The 17,088-nt window shown below is 46.9% G+C and overlaps 1 protein-coding gene across 3 annotated transcripts in view; it reads left to right on the forward strand.

Moving 5' to 3' along the window:
- Positions 1-17,088, forward strand: part of UNC5D (unc-5 netrin receptor D) — a 68,803-nt gene that overhangs the window by 18,934 nt on the left and 32,781 nt on the right. For 2 of the 3 annotated variants that reach the window (XM_064175646.1, XM_064175649.1), the window contains exons 2-5: positions 5,210-5,390; positions 6,120-6,287; positions 7,602-7,766; positions 14,684-14,716. In XM_064175646.1, coding sequence (XP_064031716.1) covers positions 5,210-5,390; positions 6,120-6,287; positions 7,602-7,766; positions 14,684-14,716 — 547 coding nt within the window. The remainder of the gene's footprint in view (positions 1-5,209; positions 5,391-6,119; positions 6,288-7,601; positions 7,767-14,683; positions 14,717-17,088) is intronic. The other variant, XM_064175647.1, reaches the window with a different exon arrangement.

Genomic DNA, 17,088 nt, shown 5'->3' on the forward strand with positions numbered 1-17,088 from the left:
GCTCCTGAAGGGCTTTGCCAGCTTGCCTGGTGCTGTGATTCCGTGGAAGTGTGAGGTCAAGCTGTGTTTGGTGTAGTTATCTGCAGCCTCCTCAGCAGCCGTGCTGACTCAGTCACAGAATCACAGAATGTCAGGGGCTGGAAGGGACCTCAAAAGATCATCTAGTCCAGCCCCTCTGCATTAGGATCAGCTACACCAGATCACAGATCACAATCACTGCATCCTGCACCATGCTTTCTAAGCACTGCTCTCTTGGAATTGTATTTCAAGTACTAAGTAAACCTGGGACTGGCCAAACACTTTTATCCAAGAGCACAGATCTTGGCCAGCATCACATCATTGACATGTGCTTAAAAAGAAGGTGGAGAGTGAGCTTACTGCTTTCTCCACCTGAGAGATATTTAACATCTGTAAATTGGCCATGCTAGGAGAAGCATCTCTGCCACTGTCCGTCGGGTGTTGACCTTTCCCATCTTCAAATCCTGAAGTGTTTATGTTGCACTGAGAAGGCAATTGATTCCCTTCTGAAGAGAAGCTGACATTCTAACTATATTATCTTTGATATATATGTAGTCTGGGTATTGACCACAAGAGAAAGTCAGCTGTTGCATTTAAAGGGCAGGGTTGTATAATCTAAAAGGAGTACAGAGGTCTTTTGTCTTCTGACCTACAAAACTGTTGTGTGTGCTCACAAGAACTCTGAGCTGTATTGTTCCTGTTGGGTGCTAAATCTCTTTATAGTTCTCAAACAAGATATGCTGGGAAGAATGGAAAAGTCAGTCATGGGCAGCCAGCTCTCAAGATGTTTAAATTAGATGGAGCAATTGATGAAGAACTCTTAGTGCCTCCAATCATTTAAGGCCTGGGAACTGGTGTCTGACCTACTCTAATCATCAAGGTTTAAATAGAATCACAGGATGATTTAGGTTGGAAGGGCCCTCAAAGCTCAGCCAGTTCCAGCCCCTTGCCATAGGCAGGGACACCTCCCACTAGAATAGGTCACTCAAGGCATCATCCATCCTGGTGCTGAACACCTCCAGGGAGGTTGTGGAGCATAGAAGCACAGAACTTGATCCAAGATCACACCAAGATCACAAAGATTTTTGGAGGATACGGAAGCAGAGTGCAGCTCCACACCTGCTGCCCCCATCAGTCTCTGTCGCTGTGATGCTGCCAGGCTGGGTTAGTGCTGCGCACAGGAGACAGAGCTAGGGATGAGGAGGGCTGGGCTTCATTTTTTAAAGGCAAAGAGTTGGCTAAGTCCTGTGGTAATCTGCCTTGGACATGGCCTGTTTAACTGATTTTGCTTTGATAATGCTTGTAAGCTGCTCTTTGATAATTGCCTTCTGTAATTGGAACAAATTTCTGATTATGCTAATTCCTCTGCTGCCACCCAATATGTAGTGGCTGAGTTAATCCATATCTGCCCCTGCATTTCTTTGGTAGATCATTACATGATTAGCCTGTGTTAGACATTGATGGGGGGATTCTAACGCTGAGCAGATTTAATTTTAGGGGAAAGAAAAAGGAGAGCTTTACATAAACTTGTGGCATATTACAGCAGTTTTAAAAGTCTAGTTCAAGATGGAAACATTTAAGCTCTTCAGACTGCTCCACAGAATCAGTCAGGGCTGGAAGAGAACACAAGGCTCAGCCAGTCCCAACCCCCCTGCCATGCCCAGGACACCTCACACTAGAGCAGGCTGGCCCACAGCCTCACCCAGCCTGGCCTTAAACACCTCCAGAGATGAGGCTTCCACCACCTCCCTGGGCAGCCCCTGCCAGGCTCTCACCACCCCTCATGCTGTACAACTTCCTATCCTCCAGTCTGACTCTCCCCATTTCCCGCTTTGCTCCATTTCCCCCACTCCTATCACTGCCTGACAACCTGAAAAGTCCCTCCCCTGCTTTCTTGGTAGCCCCTTAAGATACTGAAAGGCACAAAAAAGGCCACCTCAGAGCCTTCTCCTCTGCAGACTTCACTGGGCCCCATACTGGCTCAGACTCTCTTAAATACAGAAGATTATTTCATCACATTACCAGCAGCTGTGTGACCTCACCTTCGGTCACGCTAAACTTCTGATGACTTCAGAGTCTGCTCTTCAGGCAGAGCAGGTTGGCAGATCATCTCTCATGGCAGTATGGAGGACACTGCAGCTTTCTTTGTTGCCTTTATATTTCTTGGTGGTTCTTTGGCTCTGTGTGTTTGTGAATGCTGACTTCTTTTCCCAAAGGTTGCAGCACTGCAGGTGACAACAACCTCTCTGTCACCACGGCTGGAGTTAATCTGTGCAGCCTATACACTGGTGACTTAGTCTCCACTTCGAAAGCATTCTGTGAGGCAAAGGCGGGTGAATGAGTTTGGGAGAAGTCTGGGATTGGTTTGTTTTGTTTGGAGGGGGGAGGGGCTGGAGCTAGAGATGAGGATTCACAGTGTCATCGAGCCTCCAGATAAGAAGCAAGAGGCAATGTGTGCCCTCACAAATCACCTCCTGATCGCACATCTCTCAAACACTTTCATGTTTGTGTTCGACTGCTGAGGTGTTCTCCCTTCACTGTGATCATCTTTCTTTCAAACACTTTGCTTTCATGTAAGTGTTTTCCATTCCCCAATGCCTTGCAGCCCTAGCTCAGGAAAGACTGGATCATTGGGCATTCCCTCCTGGAAAAGTGCTAGTGTGACAGCAGTGGGCACTTGAAACCCTCCTTGCCACCCCCCTCGCCACCCTGCAAATGCCTCGGACCTGACCGAGAGTGAAAATGCAAAGTGGATAACTACATTTGGGAATGATGAATTCCTGTAGTGCCAGACATGTTTGTCATTACACTGCACGTAAAGGGAGTTGGATTCCGGCTCTGGCCGTTGGGTTTCTGTCACTTGCTTTGTGGCACTGCTGCTGCTCCATAATTTTAAAACTGCAGTCTCCCTCCAATAATTATTATTAAAGTTAGCTGCGGAAGGGAAAGTGAACCAGTAAAGAGGTTGCTGGATTGTTTCCTTCTCTTTCTCAGACTGAAGGGAATGAAATGCATGCAGAGGGATGCTATGAGGGAAGAGCTCAGCGCTATTGGATTTAGGCGTGTTCTTACTGCTCCAGAGCTGTGTCTGGCCACCTGCCCCCAGCACGGTGGAAGCTGAGCTGTGAAGGGACCTTCTGCCTTTGTGACCTGTGGGAATGCAAGAAGAAGAAATGTAAAAGAAGGAAAACGATGATTTGTGCACAGAGTAAGCGACCTTGATTCCCACAGCTTCAGAATGGTCCCCCACATGGGAGAGAAGACCAGCTAAGATAACAGCTGTCTGGCCAGGAGAAAAACAGGACTGTACATATCAGCATTATGTTAAGGCACTGTTTGTTGATGGTATAAAAATGAGGCACCCACCATGGAGCAGAGGCCTTGGGGCCTTGCACCAGCATGTAGTAAGAACACCCACTTGGAATAAAGAGGCACCAGCATCAACCCGAAGGTTGCTGCTGCTGTGTCCCTTACGGGCAGCCACAGTGACCAGCTCTGGCCAACTGCAGTTTGAGGGAGAGAACAGAGAGCTAAGAGCCTGTAACTCTCTCAGAGTGAAAACACAGACCATGCTTCGTCCTGTGACAGATGTGTAACCTAATAAACTGTGTTGAACTCCAGTCACCATGCAGGAGAGCAGCACCACAGACCTCCAGTCCTTTTCAAGGGCCATTCCCAGCTGAGCACTGCAGTGCCAGGACATGAGGAGTTGTGGATGTGACAGTTGCACACCTCCTGTCCCCAGCTGACCAAAATGACTGATGGTCCTGGAAGGAGAGCCTGCTGCCTGGCATGAAATCTAATTGGCTCTGATGGTCAGCCCTTGCAGATTTGTTTATAAACTGGAACATCTACAAATTGCAGACCATCTGCGCAGAGCAGTGTGCTAATGAATGTCTGTAGCTAGCAAAGCCATAAGCTCATTACCACAAAGTTCCAAGTCCTTCCCCAAGTTCCTAAACGAGGTTATTCATCTGAACTGAGATGAGAAGGGTATTTGACTTGAGGCTACAGCCAAACTTCCTTCAGGTCTGGGAAAAGCTATTAAAATAACTCACATTTATTCAATCCTTTAACAGGACATGTTGATTCTGTTCCTATATTTAATGTTTCATTTCAGCAAGAGTAGCCAACCCTGTGCCTCAACTGGTTGGGTTTAGACGTTTCAAGTAGAGAAATGCCTTACGGTGTTAGTCCTGGGTCTGCTCAGAGAGATGCGGGTTGGGAAGTAGAGAATGCACTGAAATCTGTTACACAAAGCATTTAATGGTGGTTATGTGTCTTGACAGCAAATGCTGGTGGTCTCTGGCTAAGAATGTTGGTGTAAATTGTGAATCTTCCACTCTGTGTGATGTTATCATCCTGAGGCTCAAAGAAAGTGGAGTTAAAGACACTTATTACATGTCCAAGGGCTGCAGCAGCTCTGCTGTGAGCGCAGGCTGGGGGAGCTGGGGTTGTTCAACCTGAGGAGAGAAGACTCCAGGGGGACCTTAACACTGCCTGCCAAGAGCTGCAGGATCCTGCAGGAAGGCTGCAGAGACTTCTGCTGAGGGCGTCTAGAGACAGGCCAAAGGGGAATGGTTGGAAGCTGAGAGAGAGCTGAGGAAGAAGTAGTTCAGTAGGACGGTGGAAAGACTCTGGAATGGGCTACCTAGGGATGATGTGGCTGCCTCCCCCCTGGGGTGTTGAAGGCCGGGGTGGAGACTCTCAGCTGAGTCTAGCTGAGAGGTGGGAGAAGAGATCTTTAAGGTCCCTTGCAGCTGAAGCCATGCTATGATTCTGTGCCACCCCAGTCTGCTATAAAGCCTCACCGTTTTTTGCCCAGCCGGCTGAGCTGTGTGTCAAGAACAGCACTTAAACCATTTCTTGTTCTCTCTCAGTTGAGATATTTTTTCCCCCACTTTTTTTTTTCCCTGGAGTTAAAATCAGCCTTTCTAAGTTACTTGCCCATACACCTTCCTCTGAGGTTTAGAAGGAAAAACCAAGCTGGCAATCCCTAGCTGATGTTCACTTGGACTGGGAATTTCCACTGGTGGTGTCTCTCTCCCTTGAGCATAAGGAAATACTTCCCTTTAGATCAACATCCCCAAGGCATCACCCTTCGTCTGGCTGCTTTTCTACTTGTGCAGAACTCATGCTTCTGTCTTTTCCTTTCCTACCTCATGTTCTGCACCACTCTTCCCCCTTCCAGGTGGAATGGCTAAAGAATGAGGAGCCCATTGATTCTAACCTGGATGAGAACATTGACACCAGAGCAGACCACAACCTCATCATCCGGCAGGCTCGCCTGTCTGACTCGGGGAACTACACCTGCATGGCTGCCAACATCGTTGCCAAGAGAAGGAGCATGTCTGCCACAGTCGTGGTGTATGGTCAGTGTAAACCTCATGAGTGTGCCAAAACTTAGATCTCTGCTTTTATTGCTGGGGCACATCCTTGCCCTTCTGGCCAAGAGGGCTAATGGCATCCTGGGGTGCAGTAAGAAAAGCGTGTCCAACAGAGCTAGGCAGGGTCTCCTCCCATTGTGCTCTGCCCTGCAATACTGTGTCCAGTTTTGGAGTCCCCAGTTCAAGAGAGACAGGGATCTGCTGGGGAGAGTCCGGTGGAGAGCTACAAGGATGACTGGGGGACTTGAGCATCTTTGCCATGAAGAAAGACTGAGAGACCTGGGGCTGATTAGTCATGAGAGAAGAAAGCTGAGAGGGGATCTGATCAATGTCTATCAATATCTGAGGGGTGGGTGTCAGGATGAAGGTGCCAGGCTCTGTTTGGTGGTGCCCTGTGATAGGACAAAGATCAGTGTGTACAAGCTAGAACACAGGAAGTTCCACTTCAACATGAGGAGCCACTTTTAGTGTGAGGTTGCTAAAGCCCTGGAGCAGGCTGCCCAGAGAGGTTGTGGAGTCTCCTCTGGAGTCTTTCCAAACTCACCTGGATGTGTTCCTGAGTGATTCTGCTTTGGCAGGGCATTGGACTCGATTTCTGGCGGTCCCTTCTAAGCCCCTAACATTCTGTGATTGTTTGAAATGAGCTGCTCAGAGCTGTTGCTTGGTGTCTCTCAGCACACCCAGCGCCACCTCCAGCCTATTTGTGTTTTGCAGTGAATGGAGGTTGGTCGTCATGGACGGAGTGGTCGAACTGCAACGCGCGGTGTGGCCGCGGCTGGCAGAAGCGGTCACGGACCTGCACCAACCCTGCGCCCCTCAACGGAGGTGCCTTCTGTGAAGGAATGTCAGTGCAGAAAATAACCTGCACTTCTCTTTGCCCTGGTGAGTTGTCTGCTAAAGAATAACGCTGCCTGCCACTGTGTGAGGGAGCTCTTTAGACTGAAGTGCCAAGTAGAGAGAGCTGTGCTTTGAGAAGCCTGCTGGGGTCAAAGGAAGTGGGAAATGCTTCCATCCTTATTTAGACTGCAGCTCAGAGCCACAAAGAGATACCTGTGGCCTGAGCTGCCAGGTTTGTCAGGGATTTAACTTACACAGAAGCCACCGGAACAACCCAAAAGTGAATCAAGCAGCCCCAGGATGAACCAGTCACAAAACAGCACTGGGTTCAGTAAGATAAATCATGTCAAAGATTGAGAGTGCAGAGAAAGGGAGGTGATGTTAGTGACACTCAAGAGAAACAGAGAGACCCAAGCTGGAACTTCATTTAAAAGCATTATTTAGCTTGCAGAAGTTTGCTTTTCATCGTTATTAACCTTTAGAAGTGGAGCTCCTGCTGTGTGTGGAGCATGGTGTTACCTTGATGGAGTCATTTGTCCACCCGAAACTTCCTTTTCCTGATGTTGGAACTGATGTTTCACACAGCTAAAGGTGATTAGCAGGATGGTCTGCTGGGCTGTTTGAGGAGTCTCTCTTTGCCTTTGGGCACAGCATCGTTTGTCTGGATTCTGGCAAAGCTCTCTTCTAGTCTTAAAGAGTTTTTAGCTCCAGCATGTCCTGAACTGGGATTTAAAGAACTTGCTGTTATTTATATGTGTCTGTGATCATCTTGAGTGTTCTTCAGTTTGACTTATGCATGCGAAGGGAAGGGAGCTGTGAAAACCCTTCTGGTTAGGGACAGGGTCAGAGACAGCTGTAAGTCAGTCAGCAAAGCAAGATATTGATCTGCTGTCTTGCTCAGGGCACTACCCAGAAGCCTCCAAGTCAGCTCTGCTCTTTTTTGTAAATGTCAGCATTTGTCCATGTGCAGCCTTTCCCTGTCAGCCTGTTTTAAGGCAGAATTTGTACTGAAAGATTGGAAACTAAGAGCTGGCTGCCAAAAGAAATGTTTCTTCCTGCAGTTCTTGACTGCAGTTGCAGAATCCTGGTGCTGGTTGGTAAGCTTCCATCCTGGAGCTGATTGGAAAGCTTCCATCCTGGGGTTCTTTGAAGAGCTTCCATGCCTGCACCACCAAGGTGGTACAAAATCTGTGTTTTCTTTGGGTGCAGAACTACCCCTTTCATGAGAATTCTACTTTGGTTTACTTATTGTGACCTGAGAAGAGATACAAACCAAGCACTATTAGTAGAAACTCTTGACCCACACCAGTTTTATCTAACATGCAGTGATTTTGGTGTTTTTCCTTCCTCTCCACCCAGTGGATGGCAGCTGGGAGGTGTGGAGTGAGTGGTCTGTGTGCAGCCCGGAGTGTGAGCACCTGAGGGTCCGGGAGTGCATCTCTCCTGCTCCCAGGAACGGGGGGAAGTTCTGCGAGGGCTTGGGCCAGGAGTCAGAGAACTGCACCGATGGGCTCTGCATTCAAGGTGAGTCACAGCTGGCACTGAGCTGGGCTTGGGGGGCTGTGTTCCAGGTACTGTGGTGGATCAGCAATGTGTGGGACAGCAATGTGCCCTTCTGGCCAAGAAGGCCAGTGGGTCCTGAGGTGCACAGAGTGTGGCCAGTAAATCGAGGGAGGTTCTCCCCCTCTACTCTGCTCTGGTGAGACCTCACCTGGAATATCGTGTTCAGTTTTGGGTTCCCCAGTTCAGGAGAGACAGATCTGCTGGAGAGAGTACAAGCACTGCCCCATGAGGAGAGGCTGAAGGACCTGGGGCTGTTTGCTCTGGTGAAGAGAAGACTTAGAGGGGATCTGATCAATGTTTATAAGTATCTGAGGGTTGAGGGAGGTTGTCCCTCCTCTCAAGAGGGAGAGGACAAACTCTGCTCAGTTGTGCCCTGTGACAGGACAAGGGGCACTGGAATAAGCTGCCCAGGGAGGTGGTGGAGTTGCCGACTCTGGATATGTTTAAGGGCCTTCTGGATGTGGTGCTTAGGGATATGCTTTAAGGTGAATTTTGCAGAGTTCTAGGTTGGACTTGGTGATCCTGAGGGCCTTTGCCAGCCTGGATGTGATTCTGTAATGGATGTAAACTACAGCACAGGAAGTTCCACCTCAACATGAGGAAGGACTTCTTGACTGTAAAGATTGCAGAGCACTGCAGCAGGCTCCCCAGAGAGGTTGTGGAATCTCCTTCTCTGGAGACTTTCCAGCCCTGTCTGGATGTGTTCCTGTGTGACCTGAGCAAGATGGTATGGTCCTGCTGTGGCAGGGATGTTGGACTCGATCTCTGGAGGTCCCTTCCAACCCCTGACATCCTATGATCTGCCACAGACCCACATCAGTAGAACTCCTCTGGCTGCACACCAGTGTGCTGCTAGGCTGTTTGCAGAGGGTTGTGTATGTGAAGTCTGAAGTCCACAGTGGTTTCCAAGTTGCTGGATGTGTGTAGCATGAATTACTGCCTATTAATTATCAGCTGATTCTGAAGATCCAAAGGTTTTTTTTTGCCTATGGTGTAGCTAGGACCATCTGCTACCACACATTCCCCCAGGATGTACCTACTTGGCCTTCCTCCATTTCTTGCAAGGAAACTGGCAAAGCACCAAGATGGAATACTTGGGAAAAGAGCTGTTTAAGGTCAAAGATCCTCCCATTTGTTGGCCCTTGAACACAGAAGTTAAATAAGGCAACTCCACTCTGTAGTGAGTTTCCTGTGAAAGGGATTTGCCCTTCATTAATGTCTGGAAAGCATCTGGCTTTTGGTGCTTGCTACTATCAACAAGCAAGTAAGAGCCAAGAAATCAGGCCCAGCAGCTGTAGAGCTGCAGCAAACCCCTTGGAGGCCAGCCTGCAGGGTCCCTCAAAAAAGAGCTTCTCAAGGCTCCATTCCCCCAGATGGGATGAAGTGGTCCCCATTTCCCTACTCCGTGATGCCTGTACCTGAGGTGCTGCATTACCTTTTCTTCTTGATCGGTCACATTTATGTGCACGCTGTGCCTGGCAGTCATTTTCCTTCCACCCCGACTCACACAGCAGAAGGAACATGGCTGTAAATCCTGAGCCTTGTGCTCCTCACCATCACATCCCCCACGGGCATCTTCCTAGCACTGCCTGGCAGATCCAAAAGGAAACAGCTGCTGTGTCCAATCTAGTTTCTTAATGATGTATGACTGGCAAGGTGAGGAAAACCATGAACAAAATTAAAATGTCTTTTAGCCCTGAGATTTTAATAGTGTCTTAATGTCAGGCAGCATCCTGCATGTTTATTCAGGCTTCAGGACCTACAAATGCTGCAGTTGCGACATGAAATGGAAATCTGTTTGGCCTTGGAGGCAGGGAATACCCAGCACCTTTGCTCTATGTCCCCAACTACCTGAAGTTTCCAGGGTTACAGAGCAAGAGCAGCTCTCCAGCTCCAAGAGGTGTCAATTGGCCACACCTCAGTGTTTACAAGGACAGAACTGAAATGCAAATTACTTTCCTTGACCAAGTTTTATGAAAAGATTTAACTGGTGAAGATTTGAGAGCCATGCACTGCATCCAGGACCAGTGTTTGACTGCATGATGTTTTCTGAGGTCTTTCTCATTCCAATACGTTTTGGGGCAGGGTGGCTGGAAAGCTGCCTGGTGGAAAGGGACAAGCAACTGAACGTGAGCCTGCAGTGTGCCCAGGTGCATCCTGGCCAAGAGCAACCTGGCTTGGATTAGAAATGCTGTGCCCAGCAGGAGCAGGTAGGGTTTGTCCCCTTGTAGTCAATGCTAGTGAGGCCACATCTTGAGCGCTGTGTTCAGTTTTGGGCACCTCATTACAAGAGAGATGTGGAGGTGCTGGAGCCAGTGCAGAGGAGGGCAAGGAAGCTGTGGTAGGAGAAGGGGCAATGGATATAAACCAAAGCACAGGAAGTTACACATAAGGAAAACTTCTTTACTGTAAGGGTCCCAGAGCACTGGCACAGGCTGCCCAGAGAGGTTGTGAAGTCTGCTTCTCTGGAGACTTTCTAGCCCTATCTGGATGTGTTCCTCTGTGACCTGAGCTAGATTCTATTGTCTGTTCTGGGCCACAGATGATCTCTGGAGGTCCCTGCCAACTCCTAACATGCTGTGGTCCTGTGATCCCTATGTGCCATCCTTATGCTGCACTTAGGCTTTAGAGGTGGAGGCGCAAACAGTGGAAGTCTGAAAGGAGAATGTGGCCTGGGGAAGAGTTGGTTATTAATCACTGTAAGTCATGATTCACACTGTACTTGATGGTGATGGCTTCATTCCATGAAGGAGTTCTGGCACACACATGTTACCATCAGGTCAAGCTTTTTGCTGTTTTAATTATTTGGCTTTTCTGTGCCTATGGTCCCAAGAACAACTCTGGTTTTCATAGTGGAAAAATACAAACCCTCCCCTCTTCAAAACAGAGAAATCAATTGCTGGGGGTAAAGCGGTACAAAAAAACATTTCTTGACACACGAGTGACTCTCATACAGATGTGACCAGCTTGATGTCAGCTGTGAAATACAACTTGGTTGTTGAAAATGAGCTATCAAAATCACTTTACAAAGGGGTAAGTGGCATAAGTAATAACCCCCAAATGTTCTGATTGATGTGAAAAGCTGTTTGAGGCTAAGCCTGCTTGGGAGGCACGTGCTGACATCAAAGCAACACTCCTTCAAATTAACAAAATCCAGTTCTCTGCTTATGTTGAATGTAGAGGGGAGGGGGGATGAGCTGTTCCTGGATTTTCCAAGCAGCAATCTCCCTGGGTAAAAATATTTGTTACTTTTCTAAGGTGAGCTGGGAGTGAAGGAAGCTGAACTAACAGCACAGCTTTAAGATTAATTCAAAGACACAGAGCGTAAGAGCTCTCTCTGCTGCACACACCAGCAATTCCTCACCTAGTAGTGGGATCAGAAGCTGACCTCCAGGTATTTTGTGGAGGAAAAAAAATCTCGGGTGTCATTTGGAGCTGAGCATATTGTCAGCATTATCCTTCATCTTCCAACAGTCCCTCACTGAACTGAGTAAGCAGAGTGGTGAAAGAGAAAGGCAAAGCCTTGTGCTGCAGGAGCTGTTAGGAGATGAGTGGAGCCCAGACCAGCTCTGGCCAGCTTGTTCGTTATGTTGTTGTCATCTCATCTCCTCCTTCTGCTCTGCTGGGCCTTACCAAGGTGTGAGTTAGTTCCAAAGGCTGAATTTCCCTGTGAATTCAGAGTGTGGAGCACTGAGTGCCTGGGCTCTTCCACAGTGTGAGACTATTGCTCCTTTATGGGCCGTGCTGTATGGATATATTTGTGTCAGAACATTTTTAGGGCTGTAATTGCTTTCTCAGCTAATAGGAATTGATGCAATTGCCCTATTTTTTAGAAGTCTTTTTCCCCTGTTCATCTTCCCATAAGTGTCTTTTCTGCTAGGCTCTTCCTCCCAGGGGGAATTGTGAAGGAACTGCAGCACTGTGCTACAGAAAACTAATCTCTTGGAGGTTATTTATCAGGCACAACTTGTTAACTTTGCTCCTTTCATGAGGCAAAAATAGAAATGAAATATTTCTTTGGTTAACAAATAAGAACTGAAATGAAAGTAAGGGTGAGGACGTGAGATGCCAGGAAAAGAGAAGCATGAATTTTCAGATCTAAAGTCAGTAAACTAAATGGTGATAAAAAGGGGAGTCTACACTCAGGTGCTCTGCCCAGTCCCTGGCAGGAGAGCCTGGGATCACCGCACAGGTAACAAACCAGACCAAGTCACTGACAGGAGCATCCTTTTTCTCACTTAGGTTTTTAATTTCCTGGATCCAATAGTCCTGTCCTTAATTGAGGAGAAACTGAAAGTGCTTTTCTTTCAGTTAATTTAATTTCTTCTAGGGCCCCATCCCTGGAAGTATTCAAAGTGAGGCTCAACAGGGCTCTGGGCAACCTGATCTAGTTGAGGATGTCCCTGCTGACTGCAGAGACACCTTTGGTGTCTTCCAACCCAGACCATTCTATGATGCTGTGAATAAATATAAACTTACACATAGAGGAAAAGGAGAACTACTTTGAAGTTGATGTGTGTGGGAGATTGCCAGGCTGGCCAAGAGTCTTACTGGGCATACAAAGGTCCCTGGCACTCCAGATAGTCCTGATGGCTTCCTAGCTCCCTGCATAGTTGCTCTTGCACTGTTTATTCCCTGCCTGTAGTCTCAGTATGAACCCTTTCTGTGGTGGATTTTTCTCTGTCTTGCAGAGGTGAAAACTTTTTCTTTGCATAAATAAAAGAAGTTGGATTTTATTTTTTTACTTTTATCTATTTGCTTTAAAGTTATTTTTTTATGACTTCAAAACCGATTGATTTCTTCTCCCAGTGCCCCCAAAAGAATCAAAGAAGTATGCTATATGATGATGAACAACAAACTGGTTTCTACTAATGCATCATAAATCACAAAGAGTTTTGTTTTCCATTTTTCGCCTGGTTGTGATGCTGGTATTGCCAGGAGGCCCCTGGCTCTGGACATGTCTCCAGTTCAGATAGCAAACACATTTCAGTTCCAGTGCAGCCTAGCAGCATGAAAATGTTTGGTTTCTCTGCACAGCTCAGGTCTGGCACTATTCATCTGCTCTTTGTGTGCATCATTTCCTCACAAAAGTAACAGCAGCCTCAAGGCGGGGAGGAGAGACCTCACGCCACAGCTACATTTTTGGCAAAGCCAAAGCTCCTTCTGGTCAGATGTTATGGAATTGAGCATTTTTGCAAAGAGTAAAACTACCAAAAGGTGTCTCATAATCCACTTACTTACATTAGCACAGAATCACAGAATTGTCAGGGCTGGAAGGCAACTCAAGACTCATCCAGCTCCATCCCCCCTGCCGTGGGCAGGGACACCTCACACTAGAGCAGGTTGCTCAGAGCCACATCCAGCCTGGCCTTAAAGATCTCCAGGAATGAAGCTTACACCACCTCCTTGGGCAGCCCCTGCCAGTCTCTCAGCACCCTCATGGTGAAGAACTTAGAATCATAGAATGGTTTAGGTTGGGAGGGAACTCAAAGACCATCCAGTTACAACCTCGTGCCATAAGCAGGGACACCTCCCACTAGACCAGGTCACCTGAATACCTCCAGGGATGAGCATCCACAACCTCCCTGCACAACCTGTGCCAGTCTTTCACCACCCTCACTACAAACAACTTCTTCCTCACAGCCAGTTTCAATCTCCCCTCTGCCACTTCAAACCCATTCCTCCTCCTCCTGGCATTAACGGACCTTGACAACAGTCCCTCCCCAGCTGTCCTGGAGCCCCCTTCAGATCCTGGAAGGCCACTCCAAGCTCTCCTCAAAGCTTTCTCCTCTGCAGGCTGCAGAACCCCAACTCTCTCAGCCTGTCCTCAGAGCAGAGCTGCTGCAGCCCTCTCAGCATCTTCATGGCAAACGTCTCACGTGCAATGAGCATCTTGTATCTTGATGTGCTTTCACAAGTACCAACATTCCAAGGGTAGATGAGACAGGACTGCAGGAACAGTGACTAGCCCAATAAGAAACCTCTAGAGGTGGCCAGCTCCAGAGCCTTCATACAGAACAAAATCCACAAAGGAAATCAGGAAACAGCTCCAAGAGAATTTCCATCCAAGGCAAAACACCTACAAAATGGGCATAGTCTCAGCTTGTGACAGGATTTGTGCCTTGCATTTTTTTCTGTTTGATTAGTTTAATTCTGGCCTCAAATTGTGTAGAGCCAAGTTATTTATTTCTTGTGCTTTGTTACTCTCTTCAGCCTACCTTCAAGCTAAAGGTATTGGAACAGTTGCACTAAGTCAGACCTGCCCAAGAAAGCTACTTTCTGAAGATGATTTTTCCAGGTGTAAGGTTCTAAAGGACAAATGCTTATTACAAGGAAGACACAGAAATGCAACTTTTGTGAGCCCCTAAGCCCGATTTAGATCATATTTGCATACGTATGGTGCTGCACTGAATGTCTGTGCTTTATGCACTCACATCAATGCTATCATTGGTGTATATTTAGGTACATAAATGTGAACATATTGCACATTTTTATGCTTTATAAAAATCCCTTTTGCATGTCCATCACCAACCTTCCATACAAAGAAATCCTTAATCCTTAACTGGCTTTCTTTGTTCCAAAGTACTGCACAGCCTTCTTGCTGAGAGGTGGTAATATTCTAAATAAAAGCAGCCACTTCGAGCTAACAAATGCTTGAATTAACCAAGTGAGAAATTACTGTGAAGAAACATCCTGAGATTTAGAGAGGGGAAAAAAAAAGAAGGGGGGGTGGGGAGGAAAATGGGCAACATAAAATATGAATGTAGTCAGCAAACAGGTAGAAAATGTTTCATGTATAAAGCTAGACAGCAGTGATCAGGAAACAGATGTGCTCCATGCAAAGTTATTAAGTGCAACTTTCTCTTTCTTTTTCTCAGATAAAAAACCTCTTCATGAAATAAAATCCCAAAGTAAGTTTCTGGTTTGTTTTTTCCCCTCTTGTCAGTATGACTTTTCTCATCTTTTCTACTGTTCTGTCTGATTTGTTTAGGAGATAAATAAAACCAAAGGTTGTATGGCAGGCTCTCAGGTCTGCTGAAAACATCTTGGCAGTGTTACGATCATAGCGTTAGACTGAAAAGAGAGAAGTGACCGTTCCTCAGTAGAACAGAATAGAATCAGCCAAGTTGGACGACACCTCCAAGATCGTCCAGTCCAACCTAGCCCTCTCCTTTTCTTTTCTTGCACACCTCCAGGGACGGCGACTTCACCACCTCCCTGGGCAGTCCGTTCCAGTGCCGAATCTGCTCTTCTGAAAATGACCTCTGGAAGATTTGTAGCTTGGGGAGGGGGAAGAGAGAGGTGGGGAGTCGGGGAAGGAGGGGCAGGGGCGGGGAAGAAAGAAATTAATATGTTAAGTTTGGCTTTCTTGGTTCATATCTGCTCCCACTGCTGGCTCCGTCTGATCCTGTCCTGCTCACTTCAGCCTTCATGTATCAGCTGGTGAGGGGGTTTAGCCTGCACAGAATCAGTGATGCACTGCTCTGGGGACTTCTGACCTGCGTTCCTTGTTTCTTAGGCCAAGATTTGACTTCAGTCTTCCATAAACTGTACGCACAGTTCAGAAGGTTTTTGATGGATTCATTTTCAGCAAAGAAATGGTCTTTGAATTTTGACAGATGGATTTCTAAATTCCTTTTGGGCTTGATTCCTTTGAAGGACTTAGAAACCAACAACCCACCTGTACTGAGAAGTACCACAGACAATTGCTTAGTTCTTCTTTGAGCATAGATTCTTCTGTTATGTGCTATAAACTATGTAGGTTTGAGTATTCTCCCAGGATATAGGGTCACAGAATAATCAGATTATCTGGAATGCCATGGAACTTGGGCCCTAAATCATTAGGAAGGCAGCTGGAAATCCTAAACTGAGCTGGATTGTGAAGAATTCCATCACAGAAAGAGTGCTCAGGCATTGGAACAGGCTGTGCAGGTAGATGGTGGAGTCACCATCCCTGAAGGGTTTCCAAAAACAAGGAAATGTGGCACTTCAGGACATGGTCTAGTGGTCATTCAGGTGTTGGGCAGAGGGTTGGATTTGATGATCTTGGAGGTCTTTTCCAGCCTTAATGATTCCATGATTCTAAGTGGCTGCAAGGGAAGATTAGATTGGTCATGAGGAACAATTTCTTCCCTTTGAGGGTTGTCAAGGCTTGGCCCAGGCCAGTGCTGGTGTCCCCATCCCTGCAGGGGTTTCAAAGCCCTGGAGATGTGGTGCTGAAGGATATGGTTTAGTGGTGGACTCAAAATGACCTTAAAGGTCTGTGCTGTGGTCTCTTTGGCTTCTCCAGCAGTTGTAATTTTGTCTCACTGGAATCATCTCCTCCTTGGTCATTACAACTGGTCTGTGCAATAACTGGGCTTAGGAAGTTGGTACTATGAGCAGGTCACATTTAATCAGAGAACCTTGAAAGAGTGTCAGTCAAATCACTTCATTTTCTGATTTAATAAAGTAACTTTAGTGGCATTGATTTTTGTGTATGAGAGACCTCAGAGAGCTGAAGGCTTTGTTTAGGGTTAGAAACATGGAAACGCAGCTTGCTGCTGTTGAGCAAAAGTGGAATTTGACTGGAGGCTGCGCGAAGCATCAGCGCTGCAAAATCTGAGTCAGGTCTGCTAAACAACCTCCTACATGACTCTATGACTTCTGATCCTTGTCTCCAAGCCTGGCTGCATGAAGAAATGGACTTTCAGTTGCTAAGGGAGAGGGATGGAAAATTGGGGGAAGATGGGAAACTGGCAAAGCCTTCCCAAACTCCCCACAAACTCAAAGTGGGGTGGGGGTGGGGGAGTGTACAGCCCTGCACAGCTCCTGGAAAGCACTTCTCGTAAATGAGATAATTTAATCAATTACATTTCCTAATGTACTAAACCAAATGTTTTATTTTCTGCTCCTGCACATCTTAAATTATCTTCAGGTGCTTTATGAAACTTAATCACAGTTAATAGAAACTTCATTACCATCAAATGTGCTTTCAATAAATGTTGTGTAACAGTGTCAGGAGGTGGAGTGAAATATGGGCTACAATTACCACAAACAGGCATCCCGAAGGGTAGGAAACTCCTGGTGCTGTAGGAGGGCCCCTGCTGCCTCCAGGCTTGGAGGATGTGGTTCATTAAGTAGTAATTGGTTGACTATAAATGTTTGCCTTTTTTTTTGTTGTTTGTTTGTTTCTCCCTTTGTTTGCTTCTGGAGAAAAAAATCACAGCATACTAACAGCAGAAAATGACTCTGTTCCCTGCCTCCGCCATGTTTCGCTGTTAGTGCCTGGTCCCCCATAAAA

This window comes from Pogoniulus pusillus, chromosome 42 (assembly GCF_015220805.1).
Source record: "Pogoniulus pusillus isolate bPogPus1 chromosome 42, bPogPus1.pri, whole genome shotgun sequence".
NCBI classification, from domain to species: Eukaryota; Metazoa; Chordata; class Aves; order Piciformes; family Lybiidae; genus Pogoniulus; species Pogoniulus pusillus.